This window comes from Octopus sinensis, linkage group LG30, assembly GCF_006345805.1.
Source record: "Octopus sinensis linkage group LG30, ASM634580v1, whole genome shotgun sequence".
In the NCBI taxonomy this organism is placed as follows: Eukaryota; Metazoa; Mollusca; class Cephalopoda; order Octopoda; family Octopodidae; genus Octopus; species Octopus sinensis.
Window position 1 is genome coordinate 12728087 of NC_043026.1, and position 15187 is coordinate 12743273.

General features: G+C 39.0%; 3 protein-coding genes across 3 annotated transcripts in view; 1 reads left to right on the forward strand and 2 right to left on the reverse strand.

Moving 5' to 3' along the window:
* The window catches only part of LOC115226589 (zinc finger protein OZF-like), a 414387-nt gene that overhangs the window by 64634 nt on the left and 334566 nt on the right, over positions 1–15187 (reverse strand). The gene's annotated exons all lie outside the window — the stretch shown is intronic.
* LOC115226645 (zinc finger protein 845-like) overlaps positions 1–15187 on the forward strand; it is a 364992-nt gene that overhangs the window by 8338 nt on the left and 341467 nt on the right. The window lies entirely within an intron of this gene.
* On the reverse strand, positions 4320–5980 carry LOC115226472 (zinc finger protein 2 homolog; the record flags this gene model as incomplete). The annotated part of the gene is made up of 2 exons (XM_036515095.1): positions 4320–5319; positions 5488–5980. Coding segments are annotated over 2 exons (921 nt in total), but the record flags the coding sequence as incomplete, so codon positions are not given.

Consider the following 15187-nt stretch of genomic DNA (forward strand, 5'->3'; position numbering starts at 1 on the left):
CAAGACACTCGGTTGTCACAAAACTGTTAAAACTTCACAAACTTGACCGACCTGTGGCTAAATCTGGATTTAATTTCATCTTATACAAACTATGCTATCAATTATAGAGAATTGCAAACCTAACTTATTTATCTGTACATTTTCATAAATGTTTCCACAGGGTTCACACAAAAAGAAGTTGTGCAACAGCAAGCACAGAGATAAATTGCGGCGATCCTTCGGTATACGTACCGGAAGTGGCTTTCTTTACACTTCTGAAGATAACAGAAACCCTTTTCTCGTACCCCTAGCCCTAAATCCACCCCCTCCATATATACATATATATATATAAAAAAATACTTTCTTGAAATGTATCCGGTACCCATACCGAAGTTACGCCACATAAACATATATATATGTATGTGTGTATATATATATATATTATATTATATATATATTTATTTTATATATATATATTTATATTTATATATATATATATTTATATATATATATATATATTTTATATATATATATATATATATATATATATATATATATATATATATTTATATATATATATATATATTTATATATATATATATATATTTATATATATATATATATTTATATATATATATATATATTTATATATATATATATATTTATATATATATATATATATTTATATATATATATTTAGACGGTTTTTCTACATCAGTGACAGTAGTTTTTGTGAAAAACCTTATATATATATATATTTATATATATATATATGTGTGTGTGTGTGCAAGGTGGCGAGCTGGCAGAGTCGTTAGCACGCCGGGCGAAATGCTTAGCGATATTTCGGCTGTTGTTACGTTCTGAGTTCAAATTCTGCCAAGGTCGACATTGCCTTTCATTCTTTCGGGGTCAAAAAATCAAGTACCAGTTACGCACTGGGGTCGATGTAATCGACTTAATACCTATGTCAGTCCTTGTTTGTCCCCTCTATGCTTAGCCCCTAGTGGGTAATAAGGAAATAGGCAGATATATATATATACGGGGTGTTTGACAATCTTGATGTCTCCTTTTTCAGGAAGAGTTTGATGTATTGGTGGACAGTCAATGGCTAAGGAGACTATAAAGAAGAAAGTTGTTGTTGACATGGAGGCCTGGAAGCCACCTTGAACGCTGGAAGAGAGTTAGCTGTGTGATGATGCTTCGCTGATATCCTGACTGCTGCTGAATGCTCCGTGAACGGGATAAAGACTGTGTGATATGACATGGGGCATTATTGCAACCATGTTCCCCAAGCTGTAATGATCTTCGGGAGTGTGATATGATACCACTCCACACTTTTGAAAATGGCCTTAAACTATAATTCAGACAGCTGTGTGAAGCTGCTGGATACCATGGTCTATCCTTAGTCGGAGATGGGGGCTGCTGGAAAGTCGTATGTGTGGCAGAAGGTTTAGTTGTAGCCAGTCGCTAACAAAGTGATAAGGGTTTTTCATTTCCTGGGATTTGTAAATATGTGGCTCAGTAATATTTCTTTATTACCCATAAGGGTTTACATAGATGGGGACAATACAATGATTTGGGGTCATGTGGATGAAATGGAACTATTTACAATGAAAGTGAAAGTGAACAGGAACAAACAAACAAACAAAAAGGGACATATGAAGTCAAAAGAACAGGATAGCCGACCCCACGAGCCCTGTTATTTTAACTGAAACCTTTTGGTAAGGGATCACAGCATGTTCATGCAAGGCCTTTCACACCTAGCATCCATCTTTTTTTGAATCAGTAAGCAAGAAAATATATGCAGGTGCATACACCTGGATTCGTGTTCTGTGTGAACATGGCACGTTATTACTAAGGGTGGATTTATTTTCCGTCTATGCACAGTGGTGGACTGGCCGGGTTGCCCAATAGCAAGTGGGCCCCTGCATAATTAGAATCCATATATGGGGACCCATGTTAGTATCCCCTCAAGTTTGAGAATTTTTTATTCACTCCTGAAAGCATGATTTCAGCCAGGCTGTGTTTGTAGACAGTTGAAAGGAATACTTTTAACAAAGGAAAACAAAAAGGAAAAATTAATGGTAGGCACAGGAGTGGCTGTGTGGTAAATAGCTTGCTTACCAAACACACGTTTCCCTGGCACCTTGGGCAAGTGCCTTCTGCTATAGCCCCGAGCCGACCAATGCCTTGTGAGTGGATTTGGTAGACGGAAACTGAAAGAAGCCCATCGTATATATATATATAGGTGCAAGCGTGGCTGTGTGGTAAGTAGCTTGCTAACCAACCACGTTTCCAGGTTCAGTCCCATTACGTGGCACCTTGGGCAAGTGCCTTCTGCTATAGCCCTGGGCTGACCAATGCCTTGTGAGTGGATTAGGTAGACGGAAACTGAAAGAAGCCTGTCGTATATATGTATACGTATGTGTGTCTGTGTTTGTCTCCCTAGCATTGCTTGACAACTGATGCTGGTGTGTTTACGTCCCCGTCACGTAGCGGTTCAGTGGAAGAGACCGATAGAATAAGTACTGGGCTTACGAAGAATAAGTCCCGGGGTTGATTTGCTCGACTAAAGGCGGTGCTCCAGCATGGCCGCAGTCAAATGACTGAAACAGGTAAAAGAGTATACATGTAAACATGTACATCACACAATGCGTGTCGTTACCTACATTGGAGGATGAGTGAGGTTTGGTGGTACGGTTGCTAGTCCAGTCCCAAACATGCAACATGTAGACAGACTACATGTTGCCAGTAGCTCTCTCGTGACCTGGTTGTGTGTTGTAGGCATTCATTCGTACTGAACATTTCAGGTGCTCTGGAACCACAGACTTGCATGGAAACCTAGAAATATTAGGAACTGCTAAGAGAGAGCAAAAGAACGTGACACACATTTTCCGGATTTGGTCTATTTTCGGATTAGTAGAAATTTCTGAGATATTCCCAAAATATTGCATTTGAACTTCTTTAAATGAATTTAACCCTTTAGTGTACAGATTATTCTGTCAAATGTGATGTTCCCTAATAGAACTATATTCATAAAAAGTATGGATCTATATTATCACCCTCAAATATAAGAATTAAACACTCATAACTTTTTTCATGGCCCAGCATTTTGTGTTGATGCAGTAAGTCGGGTAGATATTTCCTTGGATCCCAGAACATCCCGCTGTGCTTGAGGAGACCTGTTGAGTCAAGTACATGAACATCGAAATAAATATCAATGGAAATAGTAGTTGTGATACCTGTGCCGGTGGCACATAAAAAGCACCATCCGAACGTGGCCGATGCCAGCGCCGCCTCGACTGGCTTCCGTGCCGGTGGCACATAAAAAGAGTCATCCGAACGTGGCCGATGCCAGCGCCGCCTCGACTGGCTTCCGTGCCGGTGGCACATAAAAAGCACCATCCGAACGTGGCCAATGCCAGATTCCCCTGGCATCTTCACTATCTCGTCTGGCAGTTTATTCCACGGATCCGCAACCCGGACGGAGAAAGCCCCTCTCCTTTGATTGCGATGAAATCATGGCAGACTGCAATGCAACGCACATTACTAAGCAAACAATGTGCTTCGATGCCAAGAAATTTCAAGCACTCCACAATCAGCTCTGAAGAAGATTACATTGAGAAGAGAGAAAAGGGAATACATGTCCCTGAGGAGAACATCATCATCATCGTTTAACGTCTGTTCTCCATGCTAGCTAATTCGCCTGGATAGCTACAAAGTGTCAATCTAAGAGAGGACCATGAGGAAATCCCATGACAATATACCAAGGTGTGCTCAGAGCAAAGGATGAGCGAAATGGCAATGATAAAAGATATGGATGTGTGTGTATGTGTTTGAATGTATTCCAAATGTATTCATGTATGTCTGAATGTAGGCACAATTTAGGAAGGTCTACCCCTATAATAGGTAATGAAAGATATACAAACAGCTCAACTGAACGCCACTGCATCGTACCAAACACCTTGTACTTTCCATCTTGGGTAAGAATCCAATACTGCAACGGTTTAGGGTTTCCAGGGCCCACAGCTTTTCAATATCTCGACACAAAACCAGAAAGATTTATTAAGCGTAGGGTTGGATGTGCTCTAACGATGTATTCAACTTTTTATCTGAGATACTAAACGAACCCACAGCCTAGAGAAACACAAAGAAGAGCAGCTTTGTTCATCTAATTGCTTCATCAGAAGCAAATTGACACAGAGGAATAAGAAGCAAGCTGAAATAAACAAGCAAACAAAGATCAAAGCCCAGCATCAACAAACACCTTAGATGCAATTAATAAACGAGAAGCAATCAAACATACATATTTAGGTACATATAAAAACCAAGTCAGCAAGTTTCAGTGTTGAAGACATATTTATTTAACCACGTCACCTCCACACGATTTCACAATCTTCTTCATGGAGTATATATTTTCAGTATGCAAGAAATTGTGTCTTCCTAAAAACCCAGTTACTCTAAAAGATGTTCACCTGGATTTCTCCACCATCTGCTCTCATGATGCTGCACTGCCTCACAAGTTTCTCCTCTTTTAGATTTCAGCTTTAATATCAATGGGCCTCTCGTGTCTGCTACATTCTGCTACACACACAACTATATATATCTGCACATCACTGTTTCCACTCCTCACAATTGTCTAATCTAGTGCTTCCTAAAGTGGCAATATTTATGGTTATACAAATTATTTTCTACACACAATTCTAACAAATACCTGTGCCCAGCATAACTATGTGTATCCCAGGTAAGTGCTTACAAAAAGGGTTGGCATCATTAACAATACCTCAAAAAGGAACCCTGATGATTATGAATGTTACCAAGGGTTCATCAGTTACTGACAATACCCACAAGGAGAAAGGGTTTTAAAATGTCTGTTGCTGTGAGCTGCAAAGACATTTCATAAAAAATACAGTCAAATTCTTGTATGGATAGATACGTGTGCAGCTAAGTAACGTTTCCTAGAGAATGATTTACCACAGAAATCACAGCGAAAAGGCCTCTCTCCTGTATGAATACGTTTGTGAGAAGTTAAATGACAATTTTGAGAGAATGATTTACCACAGATATCACAGTGATATGGTTTCTCTCCGGTATGAACACGTTTGTGAGATGTTAAACTATCACTTCGAGAAAATGATTTACCACAGATATCACATTGAAATGGTTTCTCTCCTGTGTGAATACGTTTGTGTACAATTAAGTTACTTCCGTCAGAGAATGATTTACCACAGATATCACAGCAAAATGGCCTCTCACCTGTATGAATATGTTTGTGAGTAGTTAATCGAGAATTTTGAGAGAATGATTTACCACAGATATCACAGCAAAATGGCCTATCACCTGTATGAATACTTTTGTGAGAAGTTAATTGACTGTTTGTAGGGAATGATTTGCCACAGATATCACACGGAAATGGCTTATCTCCTGTGTGATTACGTTTGTGACTAATTAAGGCACTTCTATAAGAGAATGGTTTCCCACAGACATCACACTCATATGGCTTCTCACCTGTATGAATACGTATGTGTGTAGTTAAATTGTTCTTTTCAGAGAATGATTTACCACAGATATCACAGTGATACGGCTTTTCTCCTGTATGACTTCGTTTGTGTCCAACTAATTTACTGCTTACAGAGAAAGATTTACCACAAATATCACAGTGAAATGGTTTTTCCCCTGTGTGAATGCGTTTGTGTGCAGTTAGGCTACTGTTTTCAGAGAATGATTTACCACACAAATCACAATGAAATGGCTTCTCTCCTGTATGAATACGTTTGTGTTTAGTTAAGTGACTGCTTTGTGTGAAAGATTTACCACAAATATCACAGCGAAATGGCTTCTCTCCTGTATGAATACGTTTGTGAGTAGTTAAGTTATTGCTTTGTATGAAGGATTTACCACAAATATCACAGCGAAATGGCTTCTCTCCTGTATGAATACGTTTGTGAGTAGTTAAGTCAGAGCTTTGAGAGTATGATTTACCACAGATATCGCAGTGATATGGTTTTTCTCCCGTGTGAATACGTTTGTGAGTAGTTAACACACTATTTTGAGAGAATGATTTACCACAGACATCACACTGGAACGGTTTTTCTCCTGTGTGAGTACGCTTGTGTCTATCTAAGGTAGCACTTCTAGTGGTTGATTTACCACAGATATCACAACGATACCATGATTTTCGCATATTTTTCAGCATTTCTTTGAGGAATCAAAATAGACCCAATCCTTGGCCTTTCGCATCACATTAAAGTTTTACTCCTATCTTTATCCTTCTTTTTATAGTTTATTCCTTACAAATATTTCCACTGCAAACTTCACTGATATCTAAAGATGCTATAAATTTGGAAAGTCATCAAAGAGTAACGAGAATGCAAAGCATCAGCTAATGAAATAGAAAAATGTTGCTATTAATCTCAGATCAGAGCAAACATTTCATAGAATTTCTAACAAAGATTTATAGAAATAGGCTTAGATGCGTTCTGTGTAAACTTTTCCTCAAGACTTTAAAAGATGAAAAATGTTGAAGATGTATTCATTATAAAAGAAAATGTCTTTGATGCCAATGTCATCCGTAAATCTGAAATGATAAAGAAACAGAATTAGATAGAGAGAAAAGATCAAAAGAGAAATGTTAAAATATTTCTTTATTAATTAACAAATGACATCATATAACATTGGGTGAAATGTAAGAATTTGTAAACTACAACTACTCTTTAACATTGTGTAACATTACTCATGCACGCACATATATACATATCTCTATCTATCTACGTATATATATATTGTGAATAAAAATAAAAAAAGGGGGTAGAATTAATTAATTTCTAAAAAGCTCGGTGTGATATGCATTGTCTGGGAGACATTTTCTTGCAGTTGAAGAAATAGCCAAATTTTTGGCTGCTATTTCTAAAAAGCTCGGTGTGTGGTAAAGTAAATTATTTTACTTTACCCTATTTTCATAAATTTTTTATAAAATACCGATATATATATATATATATATATATATATATATATATATATGATGAGTTCAGCTTAGGCGGAGAATATTATTTTGATTTTTGGGGGCTTCATTTTTGAGAACTCCCTGAAAAGATGTGGTTAGGGTCACAGAACAATGATATAAACATTTTTGCAATTTCAATTTTGGTAACTCCCCAAACCGAAAGGATCCCGTATTTCTGTAGTTATGCCCTAAATTTACTGACAAAATATACATTATTAAACGATTAAAGGACTCAAAAGAAAATTACACAAATTGGGTGTCAAAAGGGGAAATATCGTTTACCAAAAGGAAAGCCGTTGTGAGGGAGGTCTTCCTGCTTGTCTTCAGGAATACTTAAAAAGCTGACAAATGTCTGTAGATATAGACAAACCTCCTATGGTTCAGTTTCTTGTCTTAGATATCACACACCTCCGTTAACAAGTGTACAACAAATGCTATGTAGATATATTTTTTCACTTACCATTAGAATACTTGTTGATCTGACCAGGATCCTTTCTTGAAATCCAGTTTGTTTTTCCAACCATGGATAGTAGAAATGCGCACAATATTTGCTACAAAGGGGCATACAAACAATTCGTGCTTTCGATCTAAGGTCCAAATGAAATATGAAGAAGGGCGAGCAAAGTTCCTCGATTCAAAGCTTTTTGCCCCCTTTCCTGTAAAATAGGGATCAACCAACTAAAGCTGTGATCAAGAGAAATATTAAATCACAAATCATGTAAGTCGCTTCGTGTTATTCCTAGAGATCAACGTTCACCTGAACACGAGGTATTACTACATCTGATATAATCAGATTCGGCTTAATTAGAAGCACGTGTAGAAGCTGTTGATAATTATTCCCGCGGTTGAACGACACCGGTGTCATATATTAAAAGTCCCCAATATAACACGAAGAGACGTTAAAATTATATTAATTCACACCTTTAATTGCATCTCAGCCAAGGTAAATGATAAAAACCTCATCCAGCTAAATAGTAATTACGTCTCAACAAGAGTGTCTGCGCATGGTCACTGAACCTGCTAAAAATAGCAGCCAAATATTTCTGACATCATTACATCTTAGCATTAGAATGCATATAACCGTATGTTTGTTCATTAAACGGACATATGATTAGAAACACAGCAGGTGCTGTTCCCTACGCCTTTATCAGGGGTCGACAAACTATTTCGACCTTCGACCCTCAACTATAGCGAAGGTTGAAACGGAGCCCTTCCCGGCTTTCAAATTCCTTTGCGTTTCTGTTTTTCTCCGGAATCCCATGTTTTTAGGCCATGGAAATTTCGATTCTGGAAAAGATTATTTCAAAAATCCCAATATCAAAATTTCAGTCCCATATCCCTTTCCTTCGTTTTTTTACTTTTTCCTGAAATAAAGGGGGAAGGGTTCCGTTTACGGCGGGGGGTAAGACAATGGACCACACCCTCTTTCCGATGTTTTTGGGGTTTTGTTTTTACAGGAACCAACGATATCGAGGCGGAGATTCCAAATCTGCATTAAAATATTTTTAATCTCCCAACGCAATTTCTTAAATTTTCTACTAAAAACAAAATTTTTCTGGTGAAATTTGTAGAAAAATAAGGAGATTACGATTCTGAAAAAAACAAAAAAAAAATGTAAATTCTAATTTTTCAAAATATACAAAATAAAAACAAAAAAAAAACCCCACCTCCTCCCCTGACCCATAACAAGAAATGAAATGAAAGTGTTTTCTTCTATTAATGTTTTACGCATTCATAAAATTACAAAATAGAAGCTGGACAAAGTGAGAGTCGGGTGGGGTTCAGGAGGTGATGCAGGCTGTGATGGGAATGGTGAGGAGAATAAGGGGAGGTAGAGAGGGGAACTGGATGAAGAGCCTGCTTTTTCCATTCAATTCCAATATTAACAACCGCATGATTTTCACTAAGAGAAAAAAGACAAAACTTGGATTTTTGGGGTGGAATCAAGTACCCTGACCTAATATGATGCTTCACGTCCCTTATATTGGTTTGGAAAACAAGAGGGTTGGGTCACCCCTTCCCATTTCGGAATCATTGGATATTTTTTCCGTTTTTTCTTTCTTGAATGAATTCCTGTGACCTAATATGCTACAAAACTCTTTTTGGGGTCAGTAAAACGGGGTGGGGTGAGGTGGAAGCCTCAGAAATTTCACCCCACCCTCACTGATCTTTTCGCCTGTATGAAAAAACTGGGGAAGTCCCCCAATTTTTTGTTAACCACAATAAGGGATTTGCAGCATATTAGGAGGTCAGGGTACTTGATTCCACGCAAAAAATCCAATTTTTTTTCCTTACTGAAAACTTTGTGGATAAAAAGATCAATGGCGATTGGGGCGAACATTCCAAGGCTTCCAGCTCCCTCCATCCCGTTTTTCGGACCCCAAAAAAGGTTTTGTAGCATATTAGGTCAGAGGATTCATTCAATGAAAAAAATAAGTTTCCAACGAAACTAAGATGGGGGTGTCCTCCCACTTTTCCAAACCAAAATAAGGGATTTGCAGCATATTAGGAGGTATTTCTTTTATCACAGCAGCTGGTTGCACCCCACAAGGTTTGATAGAACCTACTGAAGCAATCCAGCATCCTCCCAGTATTACTACAGGTGACAGCGAGGCTCAGGTGTTAAGAAAAACCATGCACCCACACGGGCATCACCTTCCCTTTCCTGTAAAATAGGGATCAACCAACTAAAGCTGTGATCAAGAGAAATATTAAATCACAAATCATGTAAGTCGCTTCGTGTTATTCATAGAGATCAACGTTCACCTGAACACGAGGTATTACTACATCTGATATAATTAGATTCGTCTTAATTGGAAGCACGTGTAGAAGCTGTTGATAATTATTCCCGTAAAGAAATAAATCACAACACCATTAAATCACTTGGTAATCCATAATAATTATGAAAATTCGTTTCTCAAAGCGAAATGGTAACAATTCTAGTCTTGGTAGAACTGCAATTCTTTCCCCTGACGATATGGACTTCCGCTTCCGCTGCAAGCTTTGTCGATGGCAAAGAAGACCAATTATTCGTTTTGCTCTCCCTTTGATCGAGATTTGCTGAAATCAAATCTATTTTCACACTAAATACTGATTTGTATATCGTAACAGGTAAGATATACATACATATTTGGTACTACTAGCGAAGACTGGACCCGGTGCGCGCCCACGCGCTAGCTAGTCGTAAATAGTCGATCCTACAACGACACACATATACATACATACATATATATATATGTGTGTGTGCGTGTGTATATATATATGTATATATATATATATATATACAAATATATACATACATATATATATATATATACGTGTGTGTGTGTGTGAATATATATATATATGTGTGTGTGTGTGTGTGTTTATATATATATTCATATGTGTGTGTATATATATATATATATATATATATATATATTTATATATATATATATTTATATATATATACATATATATATATATTTATAGATATATACATATATATATATATTTATATATATATATATATATATATATATATATATACATACCTGAGTGATGTACCTACTATGGATGCTGTCCAAATACTAAAAACTAGTAAAACAATATATCATACACATTTTTGATTTGTGTAAAAAAATCATATACGTTGTTCTAAGAAATAATTTATTTACTTTCTTTAAAAAAATTCTTTTATTTTAATTGTAAAATCAAATCATTTGCATAAGCGCAGGTCGTTGTAGGATCGACTACTTACGACTAGCTAGCGCGCACCGGGTCCAGACTTCGCTAGTAGTACCTACATATTTATCTATATACACAGAAGGCAGACCTCTTATCCGGTTTCTAGGAATCCCTGGACACTCAGCAATGATCTGTATTATACAGGGGCGAGTCCCTTGATTCCTTTGGCCGTAACTTTCTTCAGCAGCGAAGGTAAGGCGTGGATGTGAACAAACCGGTGGAGTGGGGCATTCGGAAAAATAAAGACACACATCTATAAGCGTGTGTATAATATATATTTCTTTACCACCTACAAGGGGCTAAACATAGAGGGGACAAACAAAGACAGACAAAGGGATTAAGTCAATTACATTGACTCCAGTGCGAAACTGCTACTTAATTTATCGACCCCGGCAGAATTTGAACTCAGAACGTAACGACAGATGAAATACCTATTTCTTTATTACCCACAAGGGGCTAAACACAGAGGGGACAAACAAGGACAGACATAGGTATTAAGTCGATTACATCGACCCCAGTGCGTAACTGGTACTTTATTTATCGACCCCGAAAGGATGAAAGGCAAAGTCGACCCCGGCAGAATTTGAACTCAGAACGTAACGACAGACGAAATACCTCTAAGCATTTCGACTGGCGTGCTAATGTTTCTGCCAGCTCTCCATCTTGTGTGTGTATGATATATATACATACATATATATATATGTGGCGTAACTTTGGTATAGGTACCGGATACATTTCAAGAAAGTGTTTTTTTTTTTATATATGGTGGGGTTAGGGTTAGGGGTACAAGAAAAGGGTTTCTGTTATCTTCAGAAGTGTAAAGAAAGCCACTTCCGGTACGTATACCGAAGGATCGCCGCAATTTATCTCTGTGCTTGCTGTTGCACAACTTCTTTTTGTGTGAACCCTGTGGAAACATTTATGAAAATGTACAGATAAATAAGTTAGGTTTGCAATTCTCTATAATTGATAGCATAGTTTGTATAAAATGAAATTAAATCCAGATTTAGCCACAGGTCGGTCAAGTTTGTGAAGTTTTAACAGTTTTGTGACAACCAAGTGTCTTAGACATTCTAATGAAAAAGTGAAAGAAAGAGATAATGCCACCCTCGCTCTTTCGGAGAGAAATTAACTTTTGGTGGTGGTGGTTGTGGTGAGGAAAACATTTGTTTTATTATCACAATTTCCACAGGAGTGGCTGTGTGGTAAGTAGCTTGCTAACCAACCACATGGTTCTGGGTTCAGTCCCACTGCATGGCACCTCGGGCAGGTGTCTTTTGCTATAGCCCCGGGCCGACCAATGACTTGTGAGTGGATTTGGTAGACGGAAACTTAAAGAAGCCTGTCATATATATGTATATATATATATATATATATATGTGTGCGTGTATGTTTGTGTGTCTGTGTTTGTCCCCTAGCATTGCTTGACAACCGATGCTGGTGTGTTTATGTCCCCGTCACTTGACAGTTCGGGAAATGAGACCGATAGAATAAGTACTGGGCTTACAAAGAATAAGTCCCGGGGTCGAATTGCTCGACTAAAGGCGGTGCTCCAGCATGGCCGCGGTCAAATGACTGAAACAAGTAAAAGAGAAAGAGAGAGAATGTTCCCTTTCTTCTACCCCTGTAGCATAGGCAACATGGCTTGTCCCAGTAATGTCAGAGACATAAAGATCATTTTCTTCTGTTTTACTTGTTGGCTGCCACAGTTGTATCATTTCCCTCTTGTCCTGTCTTCTCAGAGATGTTTATACACTGGACAACATAACTAACCCCTGTCTTTACCTATCAACAACTCTAAATCGTTGTTTTGCTGATAATTCTAAATGAAACCCAATTCACCTTTGATGTATTCTTTGGGGAGGGGTTTGACCTTTTTCTACTTTTAATGTTTTTTCTTTCTTTTATTTTTGTAAAAATCTGTATCTGAATAGAAATTCTATATTCTGTGGAAGTAAATTGTCCTTAGAAAAGTGTATTTTATGATAGAAACCCGAAATAATGACAGTAATATACAAATATTTAATGAAACCTGTTTGATATTCGATTGGGGTGTTCCCGTGTGGGTCTCAGCAACTTGTGTACCCATTAAATTGTGAATGATTCACTCAGTTTTGTTGATCCACATCATGACAGCATCCATGCACAGAAGGGCAATGGATGCTGAATAAAAGGAAGAAAGGTGACAATGTGGGATTAGTGATGGTTTATTTACATCCTATTTTGCTCATCTTCCATCATCATCATCATCATCATCATTTAGCGTCCGCTTTCCATGCTGGCATGGGTTGAACGGTTCAACTGGGGTCTGGGAAGCCAGAAGGCTTCACCAGGCTCCAGTATGATCTGGCAGTGTTTCTACGGCTGGATGCCCTTCCTAATGCCCACCACTCCGAGAGTGTAATGAGTGATTTTTACTTGCCGCCCACACAGGTGCCAGACGGGGCTAGCAAACGGCCACGGACGGATGTTGCTCGTTACATGCCACCGGCACGGGGGCCACACGAGGCTGGCAGAAACAAATTTAGAGATCATGATTAACTATTAACGAATCTCTTTTACATAACACTCCACAGCCACTTTTATGAAGAACAGTCAGAAGTGCTTTTCACCACTAGAGGAACGAGTCTTAACACTCTGCTATGGAGTTTGGGGTTGTTTTTTTTTGTACAGCAAGGCATCAGGATCCTCTGCCTTTTGTCATATCACATGAAAGGTTCAGCATTCTGAGTTTGCACTTTGGTATTTCATTACCCCCCTCCCACAATCGACCGCAGGACTTATACTTTGTAAGCCTACTACTTATTCTATCGCTCTCGTTTGTTGAAAATGGCAGCTGAACGCAGATTGTCCCATACTTTCTCTTTCCGTCTGCCCTCCACTGACAAACCCAGCTCTCTCTCTCCCCTGTGATAGAGCTACATCCATCTTCCTGTTGTAATTAGTCGACGTTGGAGAGGAGAGGATGTTGCGCCAACCAAAAGGGAACAATTGTGGATGGAGGGAAGAAAAGAAGGAAGAGAGGAAGAAAAGCCCTTGTGCAGGCCCAGACCCCGAAACTGTTTCTGCAGGGCAGCTTGGTTGCAGGAATCTGGGGGAGAATTTGACATTGAACAAGCATTCGAGTTACCTGAAGATTAGGTTTGTCAAGGTATTGGAGGGACAACAGGAATCTGTAAGAGGGACTAAATCTCAGAAAATACAACAGATTAGGAATCGACAAGGAATTCCTAAGTGTAGAAAAAACCTTGGTGGGTCACAATTAATTGAAGGTTATTTTAAAAGTTGTTTCAAGGTCAGCCACTTTGGATCTAAAGATGGACACAAAAGCTAGGTCAGTAACTGGGTCTCCAAGGGAGCACCACGCTGATGAAGGACGAATCGCGTTTGAGGGAAGGGAGTCAACAAATAATTTTGTTGCTTGCTCATGGCAAGGTGGGTGGTTGAGGGGCCAGAGCTCACATTTGGGTTAGGGTCATCATTCTCGCTGTTGGAAGCACCTTGTCAGGAGGGCCTCCCAAAGAAGCATCATTGAGGTACCAGACATTTAGGTCTAGGTCAGCTTTCATCTTGGGAATATCTTCAATGCCCAACGTGAATAGGGAACAATCAAGTGCATCACCCTGTTGGACACCAGAGGCAGATGGGATGAGGTGGTCACCAAATGAGAGGTTGGAGGGCTCATGATAGGCTTGCAAGCAAAGTGATAAACTGGTGGGGAATCCCCCTTACTGCGCAGAGGATGACGTCTCGACTGATGGAGTTAAAAGCATCCTTATGGTCAAGTTTGGGAATGACATTCAGAAGGCAAGTTGGTGAAAGCCCTGGTGGCATGAGCAGCCAACTCACAGCCTAGCTAAGTACCCACTCCTAGCTGAATAGGGGAAAATTCCTCAGTCAGGCAGTGACAGAGTACAATCAACTGCTATGGGGTGGAGGTCACCATTGGGCTTCATGAGACCAAATACCTTGTCCCCAAAGAACAGGGGACGAATGTAGGCAAGGACACTCTCGAAATAGTAAAATGTTATGAATTGTGTAAGGTTCTCCATGAGTGCGATTCCAGCATCACCGGCTGACAGGTTGATATCATCCTTGAAATGCTGAAGTCATAAGCCATCGATTCTAGCACTAGAACCTGCCAGAAATGTGACAATTGCCTCCCTCATATTGTCAGGGGTGAAGATGGGATGTAGAAAACTTGGTGGGTTGGGCAAGTGTAGGTGATCATCTGGAGGGAGCAGAGAATGTTTCTCCTCCTGTTGGTTAAGGGAGTCTGTGATACACAGGATGAGGGAGGATAGAGAGGAAAGAAGGGGAACACTCCCTTTAGAGTCTAATTCTCTGAATTTGGTATTAACAACCTTCTTTATGTTAGGTGGTCGACCAGTGCTTGGGTTTGAACTGATGACCGACCCGAGATGACCACTGGTTGAGGTAGATTCGAACAGCAGTTTCGGGGAAGAAGTGAGGGATCCG